A 15,560-nucleotide genomic window follows, 5' to 3' on the forward strand; every position below is an offset into this window, starting at 1 on the left:
ATTAATTAAGAAAGCCTTTTCCCTTTCGTCATCTGCAAGGAATAATCATCCCTACGAATTTCCTATTCGACAAAATTTTTCAGATGGGTTGTTAAATAATGCCGGTCTTGGTCTGCTGCTCAGACACCACTTTGAAAACACTGCTAGTCTTACTCTTATATCAGTGGAAAGTCGATTTCTATAGAGTTATGAGCCAACACTGAGTTAAAAACATAATGTTCTGAGCATCTATGCGTGGGAAAAAAATAAAATAAAGTGTTGCATTATTGTCACAAATCGAAACTACTCTAAGCTTAAAATCAATTAATTATTTCCTCTATCAATGACTGACCTCAATTTATTACTCTTCTCACCTTCACTAGAGTATATTCATCATTTAAATTTCTATTTGCAGTCATCAGCGACATCACAGACGCAAACCAGCAAAAGCAGCAGAAGGAGGCGCCTTTCCTGTCTCCACCTGCCAGATCTAGTGACTACAGCCAGACTCCTCGGAATTCCAGTAACTTTGACGGCCGTCCCGGGGACGGTAAGACAGGAGAAGCCGCGCGTCCCCTCAACCAGGCTACTCTCAAGAGCCTGACCTCGAGACACAATGGCATAATTGATTCTGACACAATCGTGAAGGACGGACAGATATTCCACAGGCACGATGCCAGGGAGGACAGGAGAGGAAAGAGCAGGGGGCAAAGTCGGCGCCGACACGCCAGACGAGGAGACCAGCTAGCCATATTAGATGAGACTTTTCAGCGGGACGTGGGGCACAGGGGAATGGTTGATCCCACAAGTTATTTCACGGCTGAGGCCCTGAACAGGGGCGGACATAGCCAGACTCGAGTGGCGGGCAACATGCGCGGCGTGGACGGATCAGCTGTGACCCTGAGTAGGGGCAAGGTGACCCAAGCTGCGGTCATTCTTGGGGAGAACTCCTCCTCCAGAGCGCAGGTCACAGACCACCACGGAGCAGATGACCCCGTTCTCGCCTCCACTGTGGGTGCTGACCAGCGGGGCGGCTCAGCGGATGCCAGGGCCAGAGCTCCTGACGCCGCCACTACCCACGCCCAGATCGAGTTTACTCCCACTTCTCACTATGAGACGGAGCTCGGCGAGCACGGCACTGCATCGGCTCTCTCCACTCCCGACGGGGAATCTACTATTGCCACTCTGGGCGGCCAGGCCAAACGCGGCTCATATCTAGGCACAGCACACTCTAGTACCCTGCAGGAGAATTACCCGCCCCACCACGCCCAACCCTCTTTCGAAAACGAAGGGACGCAGGAACAGAATGCCAAGAATATAAGTCACGTGCTAATGGATATGTCAGACATGGTGGACAGCATCATGGAGACGGTGCACCAGCCAGACCTGCCGCAGAAGGCAGCCCACCTCCCACCAGACACGCACCGCACCCGACCGGAAACCAAGGTGGTCCCGGCCAAGGAAGGCTTGGTGGGCGGCAACGGAGACCCTCCTAAGGAAAGTGAGATTGGCCGCGTGTCTCAACAAGAGTATCAGGAGCAGGAGCGTGGTGGGAGCCAGGTGGTCCCTCAGGCAGCAGGCCAGGTGGACAGTGCTGCCTACTACCAGGGGCAACGCGGGACACCTCCCGAAGGCAGTGACTGGAATGGACTGTCTGAGGACTACAGATACAACCCATCCATGTACTACAACTTCGATTACCCGACTGACTACCGCACGACGATCGACTACGACGCCCCGTACCTGGACCTGGATCCAAAGGTCTTTCACGTGCAGCCCTTGGAGCTGGACCTGAACACTCTGTACCCGACGCCCGCCCCGCCTGTGCCGCGCCCGCATCCAGACCAGACTGAGGGCCACTCCCCAGCTGTTGTCCACCAGCTGCAGACCACAACTCCCGCCCTGCCGCAATACCAGTTCGTGTCAGCTCCAGATCAGCCCAATATTCCAGACTATTCCCACTCCCCAGACCATTCCCAGCCCGATATTCCAGACTATTCCCACTTCCCAGACCAGCTTGATATTCCAGACTATTCCCACTCCCCTGACCATTCCCAGCCTGATATTCCAGACTATTCCTATTCCCCAGACCATTCCCAGCCTGATATTCCAGACTATTCTCACTCACCAGACCATTTCCAGCCTGATATTCCAGACTATTCCCGCTCCCCAGACCAGCCTGATATTCCAGACTATTCCCACTCCCCAGACCATTCCCAGCCTGATATTCCAGACTATTCCCACTCTCCAGACCATTCCCAGCCTGATATTCCAGACTATTCCCACTCCCCAGACCATTCCCAGCCCGATATTCCAGACTATTCCCACTCCCCAGACCATTCCCAGCCTGATATTCCAGACTATTCCCACTCCCCAGACCATTCCCAGCCTGATATTCCAGACTATTCCCACTCCCCAGACCATTCCCAGCCTGAATATTCCCACTCCCCAGACTATTCCCAGCCTGATATTCCAGACTATTCCCACTCCCCAGACCAGCCCAATATTCCAGACTATTCCCATTCCCCAGACCATTCCCAGCCCAATATTCCAGACTATTCCCACTCCCCAGACTATTCCCAGCCTGATATTCCAGACTATTCCCACTCCCCAGACCAGCCCAATATTCCAGACTATTCCCATTCCCCAGACCATTCCCAGCCCAATATTCCAGACTATTCCCACTCCCCAGACTATTCCCAGCCTGATATTCCAGACTATTCCCATTCACCAGACCAGCCTGATATTCCAGACTATTCCCACTCCCCAGACCATTCCCAGCCCGATATTCCAGACTATTCCCACTCCCCAGACCATTCCCAGCCTGATATTCCAGACTATTCCCACTCCCCAGACCATTCCCAGCCTGATATTCCAGACTATTCCCACTCCCCAGACTATTCCCAGCCTGATATTCCAGACTATTCCCGTTCACCAGACCAGCCCAATATTCCAGACTATTCCCACTCCCCAGACCATTCACAGCCTGATATTCCAGACTATTCCCACTCCCCAGACTATTCCAGCCTGATATTCCAGACTATTCCCAGCCTAATATTCCAGATTATTCCCATTCTCCAGACCAGCCCCATATTCCAGACTATTCCCAGCCTGATATTCCAGACTATTCCCACTCACCATACCATTCCCAGCCCCATATTCCAGACTATTCCCACTCACCAGACCAGTCCAATATTCCAGATTATTCCCACTCCTCAGGCCATTCCCAGCCCCATGTTCCACAGTATTCCCACTCATCAGACTGGTCCAATACTCCAGACTATTCCCACCCCCCAGACCATTCCCAGCCCAATATTCCAGATTACTTCCAAGACCTGAATCAATCCCACATTCTAGACTATTCTCAGCCTGATATTCCATACTATTCCGATTTACCAGACCATTCCCAGCCTGACATTCCAGACTATACCCAGCCTGATGTTCCAGATTATTCCCACTCACCAGACCATTCCCAGCCTGATATTCCATACTATTCCCAGTCCCATACTCCAGATTATTCCCACTCACCAGACCATTCCCAACCCTCTATCTCAGACTCCCAAACACCAGATCAACTCCCCATATCACACCAGTCCCGAATTCCATACACCTCCCAGCCACATGTTCCAGATCAGCCCAGAGTTGCAGGCCAATTTGACACACCTCCACATGTCTCCACTCCGGGACTTCCCTACACCTCAGACCCATTGCCAGACCATGTTATTCCAGATTACTCCAGAACTCCAGACCACATTCCAGACTACTCCCCGACTCCTGATCAGCCGCACATTCCAGATTATTCCCAAAGTCCAGGTCGACCTCTAACACCAGACCATCACACTCCCCATCAGCCCTCAGTTCCAGCTTCATTCCCCAGTCCCCAGCAACATTATGGTCCTGGCTCACTGCCCACTCCAGAACACAGCCCAGCTCAGCCTTCATATTCAGACCAAAGGGAAACCAATCAACCCTCTATTCCCAGACCCTCAGGTAGTGGGGTCTTTGGAGCTGCAGGTGGGGGCAGGGATGGCATGGGATCAGTACAGACAATGGCAATGGGGGTGCCTTTGGTGCCTGGTGAGCCTGGCAGTTCTCAGATATTACCTAATGGTGAAGGTGGTCCCATCCTCAATGTCATAACAATGCCAGTCAATCACGGCATGGACACATCAGTGATGCAGCGGCGCCCTGGGGCACCCATTCAGCCAGGACAGAATATCCCAGGGGCACCAGGGTACAAAATCCCTGCTGGGTTCAGAGGTCGTATCATCCTGGGTCATGTCATGCCTGCAGAGGGAAGCTCCCGGTTTCAGCTGGAAGATTTCAATACACAAATGCACCTCACACCACAGTCACCTGCTTCAGGCACAGTCTTTGCATCTGTCAGCAGTCCGCAGGCATCACAGAGACTCACCAGTGAAGGTGGTTTGCCCGGGGTCCATGTCACTCTGGGTGGGGGTGATCACCGCCAACAGTACCGGGCACATGGTCAACATCCTTCCATGCGAGGAGACCAGAGATATGCCACAGATCATCGCCAGTGGGATACTGACCCAGCAGCAAGGCATGTAAAACCTTCACACAGAGGTCAGCCAGGTGCAACTTTAGAAAGTGATTGGCAAAATGGTAGAGGCAGAGCCTCAGTTTCATCCACTGTAGGTTCTTGGAATCGAAATCCAACAAACATGCCAAGTAAGTCCTGGAATGGCAGACACATTTCTCAACAACAAGAAGAACCCTGTACCTACATCACCATAGTATGCAGGGTTATGGTAGACAACCTTGGCAACAGGAGACAGTGCAGACCTTCATACAACAGGCACTGTTGACAAGCTAACATTTCCACAAAAAGTCTTGGTTGCACCACCATCTAGAACACCTGCGTATACTGTTGAGCAGTTACAGCATCTATCATAAAGCATCAACTCCTAAATAATAATTTCCACTGTTGTCAATTCATTAATTTGCAATTTTTAGTTGTCATTTGCTAACACAAAACTGTAAATTCCAAACCTTAATTTTTTATTTAGCAGCTGCTCCACATGATGCATGCTGACTGACTCGTGCCTGCAACAGCATAAGAGCATACCTTCGTCCATGTCTTTGAAATGTAGACAAACATTTCTCTACAATGCCCCTATGTACAAGGCATACTTGTGTTACTTTAAGTTGCATTTGCAAACCTGATAAACGGACAAAGAAAACTCAGTAGTTCTTCCATTCATATATTGTGAAAAAAAATTTCTATCACAAAATTAACCATGCTTTCTTTTCATAAGTGCCACCTATCTGAAAATATCCTCCATTTACTCTTGGACAAAATAAATAAATACACACACAAATATATAAATAAAACTCACAGCACCTCTCAAGGTAGCTTCCTTACATGACTTGCCTCAAGGCCAGACTACCTCAGTCAGGTATGATTCACATTAATTTTCTCTCTTCATACAGCAACAGGCACTGCTTTCCTTAATTAACCATAGTTCAGCATCAACTTCAAAACAGAAAATATATGATATTGTGCATTCAATGTACACAGTCAAATACTACTTGAAAAAACAGTACAGGTATGAGTAATTTTTTAGTGAATATTCTATATTGGGCCATGGCTGAGTTCAGAAATATTTTTACTAATGAAGGACAACTGTCTTGTGCTGTAAGAGAAATATACAATTAATATCTGCACATGACTCATTCACACACAGTACAATAAAACTTCTCAGTGAAATCTTGACATCAGTGTTTTCAGAAGTCTAACATGTGTATGAACATCATGTCTACTAAAGTAAAAGGTCATGACAAAAACTTTTATTTCCTCACCTGATGTCTTGAATTTGATGCTGCAGAACTGCACTATCATTTTGTGAGGAAGGTTTCAAGTTCATACAAGTCAGTCTTTGTCATCTGATGATAACTTGCAGGCCGTCATCTTCAAGACCCGACTAGCTGCTTCTGAAACACATTAATACACATGACTACCAGAAACTTTGTGAAACACAAGGTTCCTGGGGTTGTACCTATGAAGAATACTTAGTATTGTTAAGTACACTTAGAAGATGGAATTTTCAAATTTTACACTTAAGTACTGGCAGAATGCTTAAGTCCTACATTCCGAAACACTTGTTCTGCCTAAGCACACTCAACGAAGTCAAGTGTTGTGGATGAGGTGTCTCAACTTGCTTTTTTAACACTTGAGTATTCACAATTAAGATGGATGAACCACAAGGAGAGAGGAGATGGAGGCCAAGGATTAACAGGCCTAGAAGACATTTTAAATGTGTATGAAGACGCTGAACTCGCAGAAAGGTACAGACTAGACTGTGAGGAGATATTGCTGGTGTGATATGGTGCGAGATGCCACTGCACATAAGACCAACAAGAGCAAGGTAGTAAGTGTGTGTAGAAATAAAGGTGGCCACAACACTGCGGTATCTGGCTACTGGGAAAATGCAGCTCTGCAGTGGCAATGACCTTGGCTTATCCCAGCAAGCCATTAGTCAAGTGATAGTGCAGACTTTGGATGCCCTTGTAATGCCAGCCTTTGTGATAAGATTTATAAAATTTCCAACCAGTCTTTTTTTTTTTTTAATGTAGGAGGGTCACTGGCCAAGGGAAAAAAAAGCCCACTGAAATGCTGGTCCCCAAACAGGGTCCGAAGCAGTACTCAAAAATTGAAGGATAAGTGTCTTGAAACCTCCCACTAGGAAGGTGGAAATACAAAAGCAGGCAGGGAGTTCCAGAGTTTACCAGAGAAAAGGATGAATGATTGATTGAGAATACTGGTTAACTCTTGCATTAGAGAGGTGGACAGAATAGGGGTGAAAGAAAGTAGACAGGGCAGGGCAAGGCAAGCAGGCAAGGCAGGGTGGTATCATCAGCATAGGAGTGGATAGACAAGAAATTTGGTTTAGATCATTGATGAATAATAGGAAGAGAGTGGGTGGCAGGACAGAACCCTGAGGAACATCACTGTTAACAGATTTAGAATAGTGACCATCTACCACAGCAGCAATAGAACAACCAGAAAGGAAACTTGAGATAAAATTACAGAGAAAATTATGAAACCATAGGAGAGTAATTTGAAATCAAAGCTTTATGCCAGCTCTATCAAAAGCTTTTGATATGTCTAAGGCAACAGCAAAGGTTTCACCTAAATCTCTAAAAGAGGATGACCAAGACTTAGTAAGGAAAGTCAGATCACCAATAGAGCAGCCTTGACAGAACCCATACTGGCGATCGGATTTAAGGTTGTGAAGTGGTAGATGTTTAAGAATCCTCCTATTGAGAATGGATTCAAAAACTTTAGATAAGCAGGAAATTAAAGCAATAGGATGGTAGTTTGAGGGATTAAAACAGTCACCCTTTTTAGGAACAGGCTGAATGTAGGCAAACTTTCAGCAAGAAAGAAAGGTACATGTTGACAGGAGTTGAAAGAGTCTGACTAGGCAAGGTGCAAGCACGAAGGCAGTTTTGGAGAACAATAGGAGGGACCCCATCAGGTCCATAAGCTTTCCAAGGGTATAGGCCAGCAAGGTTGTGGAAAACACCATTGCAAAAGGTGACATTCAATGAAAACAAGCTAACTTCATGGTAATTGGTGGCTTCCCTGGAGTGGTGGGAGCTACAGATGGTACACATTAGGATGTAAGAGAGAGAGAGAGAGAGAGAGAGAGAGAGAGAGAGAGAGAGAGAGAGAGAGAGAGAGAGAGAGAGAGAGAGAGAGAGAGAGAGAGAGAGAGAGAGAGAGAGAGAGAGAGAGAGAGAGAGAGAGAGAGAGAGAGAGAGAGAGAGAGAGAGAGAGAGAGAGAGAGAGAGAGAGAGAGAGAGAGAGAGAGAGAGAGAGAGAGAGAGAGAGAGAGAGAGAGAGAGAGAGAGAGAGAGATGCTGCCTACTGAGATAGCTGATGAATGTAAACAAACTGTCAAGGTACAAGCCAGAAAAAAAATTTTGTTTGAAATTACACATTGCAGTCTATTTCTTATCTCTAAAATTTGTATTTCCTTCCTTTTACATCGTTAATATGTTCAATTTAACTTTATGTACTTTCAGCAGTATTTCTTTCATTTTAATAGATATGTGTTTAGCTTTCTGCTTCTTTTCATACTGGTATCCAGCACTTAAGTTCTCCCAAGAATACTTTGCTGAACGAGCGCTCAGCGTTTCTGAAAGTAGTACTTAAGTACCCTGCTCGGCTAAGTGCTCCCAGACAATACTTAAGTGTGAGTGGATTGAAATACTAAATATTCTTCATAGGAACGGCCCCTGGATCCTGCACCACAGCTTGTCCCAACACCTCCTGGCACATCCCACAAAAGGATGGGCATGACTTTGGCCTGGAATTACTCTTGGCACATTTTGATTTCCTGAAGGTTATGTGCAACTAACAGGACAGTACTTGTGCCTGGATTTTTTTTTTCTCTTTTTTACTATAACTGATTAACCCCAAATTTATCCATAAATATACACCACTAACAACTTATGAAAAATACACCACTAACAACTTATGAAAACTATAATGATTGTACCTATGCAATTAAATCACATTTCTGACCATTACAAACAAAACCTACACAAGATATTCACTTACCAGAATAGACTGGAAGACAGACTCATCCTGAAATGAGATACAAAGACAAAAATTAGCACAAGGCAGTGATCTATTTTCATAAATAATAAAGGCAATTCCTCAGTTGAATATTTCACATCTGTGAAGTCAGAAGTCTAACATGTGTTTGCGCATCATGTCAACCCTTCAAGTAAAATCCCACCAAAGCATCTTGCCTTGCCTCACCTCAAGTGCTGCTACTACTGCTGCAACACAGCATCCTCAGTGGTCTCTATAACAGCTGCTGCTTCTGGAAAAAAGTTAACACATATGAGCACCACATCTGGCTTGAGCACAACCCAACAATACTAGCACCAGTTTGTCTCCTCGGCTCCTGGCACCACCCTACAAAAAGATGGGCCTGACTTGGCCTAGAGTTGCTCTGGGCACAGCCTGATCCCCAAAGGCTATATGCAGCCAATGAGTCAGTACCATGCCACATATATCCTATCTCACTAAATTCACATGTCCCATGCCAAAGTGCAAACTGACTTAATTATAATATGGCAACAAGATCATGATGGCAATGGTTATACAAGTGTAACTCTTTCCATAAAGAAACTGGCACGGAACAGGGTCACACTGGTAATCTTTAAGCAACACAGCAAGCACTTCCATAATACCGAGTTAATTACTTGCTTAATTTCATATTATTGTGGTGTATATTTCTGAGATCCAACAAATCCTGGTTATGGTCCTTGACATCCAGCAACTTTAACAATATCTCTACTTAGATTTTGCTAAGACAGCATATTATGCCCAAACACAATGTTTTCACATGTTAACTTAGACTTTGAAGTTACCATAACATGATCAATGTTGTACACTTACACTGGATTATGAAACTGCCATAAAGTATAACATTCTCCCCCTCCTCAGCTCATTCGTCAGACTAATGGAAGTTCTGGCAGGAATTATCACAGGTAGAATGACATTCCCAAGGAGTCAGCAGGGTCTCAATAATAGAGCACTTACTCCAGCAGAATATTATTTTATCATACACTGTTTCTGAAGGAAGTCTGACTCATCCTGAAAAAAATGTACATATATAAATTAACATCTAAAAACTAACTGATGATCTAGCTCCATATAACAGACAATTTTCAGAGGTATTTTCACATCAGTAACATCAGAAGTCTAACATGTGTATAAGCATCATGTCCAAATCAAGAATGGGATCCCATCTGGAAACTGTACGTGACTATCCTCACCTTGCCTCCTGTTGGTGCTGATACTGATGCTACTGATGCTGCTGCCATACACAGTAAAGGTAGCTGCTTCTGAAACAGACAATCAAGTTAAATGTACCCATAAATACATAATTTTAATCCAATGCATGAACTATTTAACCATAACTATAGTCTAGACGTCCAGATACCCATAAGTAAAAACATAAAGGAAAAGGAGCTATCACCCGTACACACAGCAATTTCAGTTTCTGTAGCATTTAATGATGTCCACCTACCACTCCTATCTCCAAAATGATCTAACTATAACTTCCCATCGTCTCTGTAGTAATAAACCAAGAGAGCTATTTATATTTATCAAAAAGTTCACTCATCTTAGCAGCAATTCATACCCATATCATCAGCTAGATCCTTTCATTCTGAGCAGTTTGAACTATATATATATATATATATATATATATATATATATATATATATATATATATATATATATATATATATATATATATATATATATATATATATATATATATATATATATATATATATATATATATATATATATATATATATATATATATATATATATATATATATATATATATATATATATATATATATATATATATATATATATATATATATATATATATATATATATATATATATATATATATATATATATATATATATATATATATATATATATATATATATATATATATATATATATATATATATATATATATATATATATATATATATATATATATATATATATATATATATATATATATATATATATATATATATATATATATATATATATATGCATCAAAATGTTATCATAATGCTGCCTATGCTTTTAAATTTCATCACTTCCAGGGTGGGATGCCACAAGGGAGAGCAGCACAACATCAAGCCACTAATCCATACATTCATTTTGCAACTTCTATGCACCAACACAAAGCAGATCAATAATGCCGCATTTTTTTTTTTTTTTTTTCAGAGACAATATCACAGGACAAATTGAAAATCCTTAATTAATCTAACTAATCATAGCACTTTGTTTTGACAGAGATGCAAGAAACAGGTTGAACTGCAATCAGTCAAAAGAAATTGTTTGTGGGCAGGTGTTGCTTTTGGTTGTTTCATGAACACTGCCCAATTTTACAAGAGTAATAAAGACTTCCTAACTTTTTTTTTTTTTATGTGAATACTGTGTTCTGCCACAAGGAGGAAGTGTGTGAGGTGTCATAGGGAATGTAGCTCACGGGAAAGGCCAGATAACATTAAATTAGGTTAGATCAGTGGTTCCCAACAAGATGGTAATGGAAGGCTGTGGATAAACACATTCATATTGTTACAAGTGTGTGTGTGTGTGTGTGTGTGTGTTGCCCTCTCTGAAGTTAAACCAAAACATTTTAGATATCGAAGAAATCTTGAAGAATATAGCATTGATGGATATGAACTAGAAGAATGTAATGTCATGAGTGATGAGAGTAGAGGTCTCTTGATATACATGAAAAAGGGCATCAAGTATAACAAAGTTGATTTGGCATCATGTTTCTGTGAGTATTGCTGTCTGGAAATTATGTTTCAAGGCGAGAGACTTATTTTAACCTTTGTATATCGAAGTCCAAACAGTCGGGAGGAAAATAACCAACTGCTGCTGGATGTACTGCAAGAAGTAACAAGGATAAAAGCTGCATACAAGATTTTGATGGGAGACTTCAATTTGCCTCAAATAAATTGGAAGAACTGCACTACCAGCACAGGAATGAATGATTTTGGAACAAAATTTGTGGAGAAGGTGCGAGACTGCTTTTTGATTCAACATGTGGAGGACATTACCAGACTAAGGGGCGAAAGTGTTGGTAATACACTAGATTTGTTTTTCACAAATGAAGAATCAATTGTTGAAGAGGTCACTATCAGAAATGCTTTGGGGAGAAGTGATCATGCTGTGATACAAGTTACTTGTAATATGGAGGAGATCGTGGCTCATGAAAGAAAAACCATGTATTTGTATGATAAAGCAGATTATGACTTACTAAGAAAGGAACTTGATATTGACTGGGTCAAATACCTTTCCGAGTCAACCAATATTGAGGAAATGTGGGACAAATTCAAGTCTAAATTGCATGCCGCAACCAAGAAAAGTGTACCCACAAGAAAAATGGGGAATCTAGATAAATCCAGGAAAAGGTTGAATAACAATTTGCCAATGAACATGAAGTTATGGTCTAAGATTAAAAGGAAACAAAGGTTGTGGACAAGAATGAATTCCTTAAAGAAAGATAATTTAAATGTGCTCACTAGAAATGAGTATCTGGAGACAGAGAATGAGTACAGGAGACTGAACAATCAAATTAGGAAAGAAACCCAAGATGCCGTGAAGCTAAAAGAAAGGGAGATAGCAAAGAATGTGAAGGAAAACCCTACGGATTTGTACAAGAGCACTGTGGAAGGAGGTCGAACTGAAAATGATCTGGAAAAAGTTGAAGTTTTAGCAGAGCAATTCTCAAAAGTGTTTGTTATGGAGCCAGAAGGCGAGGTACCGCACTGTGAGGTGAAGAATGTACCATCATTGAATCACCTGCAAATAAATAAAGAAAAAATTGAAATGATCATTAAAAATCTAAAGAAGTACAAATCTCCGGGACCTGACGGAATACATCCCAGGATTATAAAAGAAACGGCGGAACTATTGTCGGTGCCTTTAGAAATAATATACCAGTACTCCTTTACACATAAGGAGCTCCCGCGAGATTGGCTTATTGCTAACATTACACCTATATTTAAAAAGGGCTCCAAGCATGATCCAGAAAATTACAGGCCTGTTAGTTTAACTAGCATTATATGTAAAATTTTTGAAACAATGATGAGGGAGGAGATAATGGCACATATGAGAAGCCATGGTTTATTTAGTGAAAAGCAATATGGCTTTATCTCTGGGCGATCAACAGTACTTCAACTCATAAAGGTTTTGGACAAATGGACTGAATATATTGATGAGGGACATGCAGTGGATGTAATATACTGTGATTTCATGAAGGCTTTTGACAGAGTTGCACATCGAAGACTGCTAAGTAAAATCAAAAGTTATGGAATTGGAATGGAATACCTGGAATGGATTACAGCATTTCTAACACATAGACAACAAAGAGTGGTGTTAAAGGGAGAAATGTCAAGATGGAAGCCAGTGACTAGTGAAGTGCCACAGGGATCTGTTCTTGGGCCATTGTTGTTTGTCATATTTATTAATGACCTCCCTGTAAGTATATTAAATAACAGCGAAGTTTACCTGTATGCTGACGATACAAAGATATTCAGGTGTATAAAAGAAAAAGATGATTGCCTAAAGCTGCAGCAGGATGCTATGGAGCTATACTCATGGAGTGAAAAATGGCTGTTAAGTTTTCATCCGGATAAGTGCAAATATATGAGGATAGGAAGAACAAGTATTGAAGATCAAGACTACAAAATGGAAAAACAACTAGAAAAGATTACTTCTGAGAAGGATGTAGGGGTAATATTTAATGATAAATTAAGTTGTGTGGATCACCTGGCAGAGAAAGTGAACAAAGCCAACAAAATAGTGGGCATAATTAGAAGGACCTTTGTCACATTGGATACAACAATATTTAAGGCTTTGTTTGTGGCATTGGTAAGACCACATGTGGAGTACGCTAACCAGGTATGGAGTCCACACCTAATGAAAGACATTGAGATGGTTGAGAATGTGCAGCGAAGGGCTACAAGGATGGTGCCGGGACTCGAAGGACTGAGTTATGAAGAAAGATTAAAGAAACTGAACCTACCAACACTGGCATACAGAAGAGCACGGGGAGATATGATAGAGACCTACAAGATACTTACAGATAAATATGATAGCATCTGCAGTCAAGGCATATTAACACTCAGAGAAGAAAACATCAGTAGGGGAAATTCACTGAAGCTGTTCAAAAAGAGGTCACGACTGGATGTTAAGAAACATGCTTTCCCTTGTAGGGTGGTTAATAATTGGAATCAGCTGTCAGAATGGGTGGTTGGAGCAAAATCAATTAAGCAATTTGAGGGCAGACTTGATAAATTTTGGATTAATCAAGAACTAAAATATAACTATAAGGCAAAAATCCACCGCACGCTACTACAAGGTGAACATGTAGATCTGGAGTCACAGGCGTGTGTGCTCGCACAAATGTAATTATCTGTGTAGTATGGGAGTGAGAAAGAAAATGGAGCAGAACGGGGTCGTCTCATACAGGGCAAGCAAGCAGCAGGCAGTGGGAGCGACAGTGAGCCACTGAGACTGAGGACTGTGGGGCCAGGTGCGTCGCCTGGCCAATGTGGTTCCCTGCTGTGCCCTGTACCATTTCTTTATCAATGATATATACAGTATTACTGTACTTACATGATGTGGGTAACAAACTTGAAGTCAGTGACGGATAATGTAATGAAAAAGGTTGGGAACCACTGGGTTTGGTAATGTTTCATTAAGTCTACAGCGACTGACCTAACCCCCTACGGACACTAATCTAATCTAGCATTACCTGACCTTATCTAACCTAAATGGGGGCTTCACGCCTGCTGGACTGCCTTTAAGGAAGGAGGCACTTTTCCCCCCACCTTATATGAGTTTTATGTGTATCTGAAGATATATATATATATATATATATATATATATATATATATATATATATATATATATATATATATATATATATATATATATGTGAGAGAGAGAGAGAGAGAGAGAGAGAGAGAGAGAGAGAAAAAAAAAATGGTTCGCGATAGAAACGTTTTTTTTTTTTTTTTTTTTTTTTGTCCTTTTACATTTACCCCAAAAGACACTAGAAAATAGCACAGCATATAGTACAGTTCATTTAAGTAACGTTCAACACAAAACGATCCCAGCAGACAAATGAAAATTACAAATTCAAGCCTTACCCAGACCACCACTTAATGACCTAACCGGCCTGCATTCTTCATGCTGCTCTACCTGGCTGTATTTCATTATAATATATATAAAGTCAACGTTTAAATAACAAATATACACCTCACACAATGCACACGATCACTAACCTTCAGCGAGCTATCGGGTCTGCCGAATAACCGAGACATGCTGCTGCCTTCTTCTTGCTACTGCCTCGGCGTCCCACGTGCTCAATTTTTCCCTGGTCTTGTCCAGCTACTCCCGTTCATCTTGTCCACATTACGAGCACCACTCTGATAGGTCTCAAAATGGAAATAACTAAGGTAATAAAACAAAATTAAAATTATTATGCTTATAAATTTTATGCATAAAATCAAACTAAAGAACAGCTATTTATGTTAATTATTGTTTTCTACAATTTATACTTTCTTGGGCAAAACGATCGTCATATATATATATATATATATATATATATATATATATATATATATATATATATATATATATATATATATATATATATATATATGTGTGTGTGTGTGTGTGTGTGTGTGTGTGTGTGTGTCAGAAGATCAAGATTGTCACTAAATCAATATTGTATATTTTACAATTTGTATATATTTGCTACCTGCAATAAAACTTTGTTCTTTGTACTGCTCATTGGGAAGGGTACATGAACCCTGATACATGCACGATTATCCTTTTTCTTTCAATGTTGTCCTGCTCTTACCCCATGCGTTTCAGTATTGCTATTCTGTCGTCCATTTCAGTTATATTGATATATGAACCACATGAAGATAGGTATAAGCTGAAATGCTGCCTTTTCAAGATATATAATTAAATTCAG

At 41.6% G+C, this 15,560-nt stretch overlaps 1 protein-coding gene and 1 long non-coding RNA gene across 4 annotated transcripts in view; one reads left to right on the forward strand and one right to left on the reverse strand.

Annotated features, from left to right (window-relative positions):
• LOC135110242 (uncharacterized) overlaps positions 1-5,234 on the forward strand; it is a 14,942-nt gene extending 9,708 nt beyond the window's left edge. For all 3 annotated transcript variants that reach the window (XM_064022368.1, XM_064022369.1, XM_064022370.1), the window contains exon 4: positions 395-5,234. In XM_064022368.1, the coding sequence (XP_063878438.1) occupies positions 395-3,318 (2,924 nt within the window). In that variant the 3' untranslated portion in view covers positions 3,319-5,234. The remainder of the gene's footprint in view (positions 1-394) is intronic.
• On the reverse strand, positions 5,191-15,019 carry LOC135110247 (uncharacterized). The gene is made up of 7 exons (XR_010273164.1): positions 14,863-15,019; positions 9,799-9,867; positions 9,419-9,616; positions 8,774-8,837; positions 8,570-8,596; positions 5,803-5,934; positions 5,191-5,636 (listed from the first exon to the last, which is right to left on the reverse strand). It is a non-coding gene; the product is annotated as an uncharacterized LOC135110247 (long non-coding RNA).
• Positions 15,020-15,560: the final 541 nt, after the last annotated feature.

The sequence above is a fragment of the Scylla paramamosain genome, chromosome 20 (genome assembly GCF_035594125.1).
Source record: "Scylla paramamosain isolate STU-SP2022 chromosome 20, ASM3559412v1, whole genome shotgun sequence".
NCBI classification, from domain to species: domain Eukaryota; kingdom Metazoa; phylum Arthropoda; class Malacostraca; order Decapoda; family Portunidae; genus Scylla; species Scylla paramamosain.